This window comes from Megalops cyprinoides, chromosome 22, assembly GCF_013368585.1.
Source record: "Megalops cyprinoides isolate fMegCyp1 chromosome 22, fMegCyp1.pri, whole genome shotgun sequence".
Taxonomy (NCBI): Eukaryota; Metazoa; Chordata; class Actinopteri; order Elopiformes; family Megalopidae; genus Megalops; species Megalops cyprinoides.
This window is the reverse complement of record NC_050604.1, coordinates 26705802-26710801: the sequence shown is the minus strand read 5'-3', so window position 1 is coordinate 26710801 and position 5000 is coordinate 26705802. Positions and strand designations below refer to the sequence as shown.

Below are 5000 nucleotides of genomic sequence, written 5' to 3'. Positions count from 1 at the left end.
CCCGCCAAAAGAGCGAGAGAAAGATGTAGATGTTTCTCTGATGACTCTCAGGTTGGGCTCTGATGTTGCGTGAGCACCTCCATCACTATCATGTGAAACGCTGTACGCAGGGGTCCTTCCCCCTTTCAATAAACGCAAACCTTTGACTTCACCCCCGCCTGTGTGTGCCAGCTCTGTTGTGTAAGAGCGAGCAGGAGGCGTGTGCGTGTGTGTGAGGCGTGTGTGTGTGTGTGTGCGTGTGTGCGTGTGTGCGTGTGTGCGTGTGTGTGTGTCTCTGTGTGTGTTTGTGTGTGTGTGTGTGTGTGTGTGTGTGTGTGTGTGTATGTGTGTGTGTGTGTGTGAAGCGTGGGGTGTGTGCATGCGACCGTGTGCTCCTCTCCTCCTGTACACCTGCACCCTGCAGGATAAAGCGTTTCCGTGCAGGCCAGCGCGGGAGTCACGAGCTCTGACCGCCAAGGACACGCTCCTTTATGTGAAATTTTCAGCTTTTTGGTTTTGCGGTAGGAGAGGAAGGGGGTCTGTTCTGTTCTGCAGGCTTCTCGTGCTCAGAGCGTGGTGAGATTCAGAGTGTTAGCATTGTGCTCGCACGGCCCTCTCTGCAGACAGAACAGCGAAGTGGTCGGTTCCAGAATGAAATCCTGAACATTTGACTTGAGGACAAAAAGATCTGTTCAGTTTGTGTGCTTGTCTTTTATTATTTTAATATATTCCACAAACTAAATGTTTAGATATTCCAGCGATACTCTGCACTGTCTCACAACCTCTTGCTGTTAAAGGTATTCAGTGTTCAAAACGATAGTCTTTAATTCATCAGTCTTATCTAAACCTGTTGAGCTCAAGGATATTCAGCGTTTAAGACTGTGGTTTTAATGCTCCAAACTTATCTAATCAGGCTTTCAAAGTTATTTCAAGTGAATGGTATTATAAATGTTAATTTTCAAAAATTTGACAACACGGCTTATTATAAAGTAGAAATGAGCAGGAATTAGTGGATTTGTGTTAAAGTGGATTAAACTCTGGCTTCAGCACAGAACACAAAGCGTGCTGATATGAGGGATTTCATCTGGGAGGAGGTCCATGCTGTTTAGTGTTTACATAAGTTACCTTGATAAGGACATTAGAAGCAGAGTAGTTAAATTTGCCAATAATGCTAAACCTCAGAGGTGAAACTAACAGTTTGGAAGCAAAGAAATTTTTTAACAATAAGTAGAACCCATAATTGGGCATACACCCGGCAAATGAAGTTCAGCATCACCCAGTGTGAAGTGCCGATGTTTATGTAATGTAATGCTTTCCATGTGGGCGACGTGAGGGAGGATTATTTTTTTTATTTATTTATTTATTTTGTGGGGACAGGAGCTGGAAGGTGTGAAACATGAAAAAGACTGTAAGAGGAAACAGCTGACCCCAGGTCAGGCTCAGGGCGCTCTGCTGGAGCCGTGAAAGAGAGAGAGAATGCTGGGAGACATCAGAGCAAAAAAATACTGATGAGAAGCCAAAGGCAGCTATACTAATGTTAAACTATGCTTTGTCAGAAAATAGTAAGAATACTCTGATACATAAAATGTAAAGAGAATATAGAATAGAAAATATATTTTTAGAGAATATATATTTTAGCTCAAATATATTTATTTATTGCTGTTATAGTATATTACAATATATTTCTGTTTTGCATTAATATATTTAAATTATATTTCTGATATATTCTTGGGCTGAACCACACATTTCTCAGTATATTAACATATATTTCATATCTGTTTGGCCTGTTTCCCATTTTGGATGCAGCCCTATGAGATGGTGAAACTCTTGAAAAGTTACAGAGAAGGTCAACAAGATTAGTTCCAGGTGTCAACCGTAAATTATGACACTTAATCCCTTTAGTCTTGACAAAAAGTGAGTCAGGGGAGATCTGATAAGGGTTTTTAAATATACAAAGCTGACTGCAGAAACTATTTTAAGATTAGAACTTCCGGCAGAACAATTGGATGTAGGTGGAAATCAGTAAAAAGTACATTTCAAACTGATGCTAGGAAGTATTTTTTTCTGTCAGAGAGTCATAAATGCATGGCATATCATACCAGGATTTGTAATGGAGGCAGAAACCCTTAGGGTGTTCAAACCAGACTGACACGGTGGCAGAAATGCTCTAGACCACAAATAAAACAACCAGAACTGTCTGAGCTAAACGGCCTGCCCTCCTCACTGAATTTCTCATGTTCTTCTGTAATATCACAACAGCATTACTCAAAAAAATCAATCAATCGATCAATCTCTGATCATCATTCCTGCTGCTGTTTAATCTGTACCAGTGCAATAATCCTCCCGCAGTGGGCGGAGTTCCAGCGGCAGATCACTGAACTACACATTACCGGTGCTGACGTGTGATTGGACGGTGCAGCAGAGAGACTCAAGTGCAGTAAGACTGTACCTGCATGTACCGGCAGATTCACTGTTTCTGCTGTTCAGTCCCCAGGCCACCAGAGGGTGCTGTAGCAGACAGGGAAATTCATATGGCTGTTTGCTCCATTTGATTTCAGAGCCAATATGGTGCAGCATAATCCAAATAAGAGTCAAATCTGCAGTCATGTCAAGCCCCAGTCAGAGCTGAAGTACCTTCACCAGTGCTGAACTCTCACGCATTCACAAGCAGAAGTTCAGCCTCGTGGCCACTGTGGGGCGCTGTGTGTTGCTGATGTGCTGCGGCCTCCCATGCCCCCTCCAGCCAGAATGCCTCCTCTGATCTCACAGACGATCACGGCAGGCACCGGGTTCAAGATCTGCCCGAGAACAGCATCAAAACACCTCACAGAAACCATCTGGCCAAGTACTGCCTAACTCTTCACAAACAAATCCACGAGAATAGAGATTTAGAGGTTTAGAATCGAGCTACGCGTTGATAAGAGACAATTCTCCGTATGTATGGCTATAACAATAGAAAATGACTGAGAATAACAATGGCAGAAAGCATATGTGGAAAAAGGCACATACAATCTAACCTCCATGAGGCTGCAGGGTGTTATGTTGGACATTGAGTGTGTGTATGTGTGTGTGTGTGTGTGGGAACAGGGTGGAGTCTGAATGGGGGTTTGAGTCGACGCCAGTAGGTGCGGACCGATTCTGTGCCAGTGAGGAAAGGACCGTCAGAAGCTCTCGGCTGCCATGGCGACTGATGTAGTGACTGAGTGAGATATGGTCATGTGTGCACTTTACTTCCTTTAGTTTTCCAGGCTGGCTAGTTTCAGGTTGCACAGGTTAACCTGTGGTAGTGCTGCCCCTCACTGGTCTGGGGGTGTTGTTAGCCTGGTCTGACACTGTTGCTCATTTAACTTGGATGAATACACTTCTGTTATCTTGTACTGGAAGATTCTCTGGATAAGAGCATCTGCTAAATGACAGTGATGTGATGTAGACAAGCACCAGGGCCTTACATTTGATTTGGACGGTCAGAAGGCAGTGAAGGGGGGCTATGAGGGGCGAGACATGGGCGTACGTCAGGAAGGTGAGAATCCGTCTGGCTGCAGAGTTCTGGCCAAGTGAAAGCTTGCTGGAGACCCTGACCGGGAGGTCCTCTCTCAGGAGAGTCACAGGAGCGAGTGTGGAATATCACAAGGGTCCGCACCGTGAGAGGGGACGAGTGGGCGCACAGGATAATGTGACATTCGTAGGTGGCATCATAATTACCCCGCTAGAAACCCGACCACAGAGACGGATTCCGCATCTAAAAAAGTCCGAACAGTCAGCCGCTCTGGATGAGACTGCCTACAAATGAAAGAGATAATGTGACAATGAGATGCATGACTGTGGTCGCTCTCACGGGTCCACCTGTCTCTCTCTCTCTCTCTCTCTCTCTCTCTCTCTCTCTCTCTCTCTCTCTCTCTCTCTCTCTCTCTCTCTCTCTCTCTCTCTCTCTCTCTGCTCCACTCCCGCTCTCTCTCTCCTCAACAGACTATATATAGAGAGGTGAAAGATGACACTTACCAGCCCTCTCTTAATGGTAATTATATGTGAGATAATGATAATGACACACGCACATCTCAATACTTCATTTACATCCCCAGTGAAACACACCGGGTGCGTGAGAGATTATCCAGAAGGTGCTCTCCTGCGTTTCCTCATGTTTGTTAGTAAATACGTGATGCATAATTAATGGTTTTTCACACTAGTCTGAGCGTAAGGTACATAGAGCTCTGTCTCTTCCATTTTGACAGACTTCCAATAATCATGTTTGGCTTGTCTCCGTGGCAGATCAGCCATCTTCAGGCTGTACTCTGTAAGCCTGTCTACATGGTCCAAACCACCAGATATAACCTGAATCCCAGCCCTGCTACTGTGTCCACCAAAGGATCATACATTACATCACGCTGTTGGCATTTAGCAGATTCTCCTATCCAGAGCGACTTACCTCAGTTACAGTTTTTACAGTGTTAGCCATTTATACAGCTGGATAGTTACTGAGGCACACCTTTCCCAGGGCTACAGCAGCAGTGCCCCAGCACAGAGTCGAACCCGCAACCTTTAGTTTGCAAGTCCTCCTCCTTACCCACTATGGTTTACTGCCACAACCGCAAAAGAAATGTTTGTTTTAGTTACAAATCGTATAGAAATCAAAGGAACAGCTGATCTCAATTACATTCACTTCTCTGTAGCTTTCATACAGTGAATACATCGGGTGGGTTTCCCTACAAACCGTCACACACACACACCCTTTTGCATGTGTGAAACTATGTCATGCAGGCAGGCTCTGTTTTTGCTCTTCTATAAAAGGCTTTCCTCTGTGTGATGTAAGATAGATGCACTGTAGCACTTTTTAAAGGAATGAGTGGGTGAGCTAAGTTTTTCCGGAGAGGGAAAAAACTGCCTTTTATGGTCATACATACGTATAGCAGAACAGTGCTGGGGAACAGAGACCAGAGAGCTGAAAAATGAGAAACAGGTCTGTGTTTCTGGGGTTTGTCTTTTCTTTTCTTTAGAAAGCAGAGTTCCATGATCCACCATGATCT

At 44.6% G+C, this 5000-nt stretch overlaps 1 protein-coding gene across 1 annotated transcript in view; it reads left to right on the top strand.

Moving 5' to 3' along the window:
- LOC118769940 (beta-crystallin B2-like) overlaps window positions 1-128 on the top strand; it is a 15450-nt gene extending 15322 nt beyond the window's left edge. The window contains exon 7 of the mRNA XM_036517367.1: window positions 1-128. This exon is cut by the window's left edge and continues 12 nt beyond it. Within this exon, the coding sequence (XP_036373260.1) occupies window positions 1-73 (73 nt within the window). The 3' untranslated portion in view covers window positions 74-128.
- The last annotated feature ends 4872 nt before the right edge of the window (window positions 129-5000 follow it).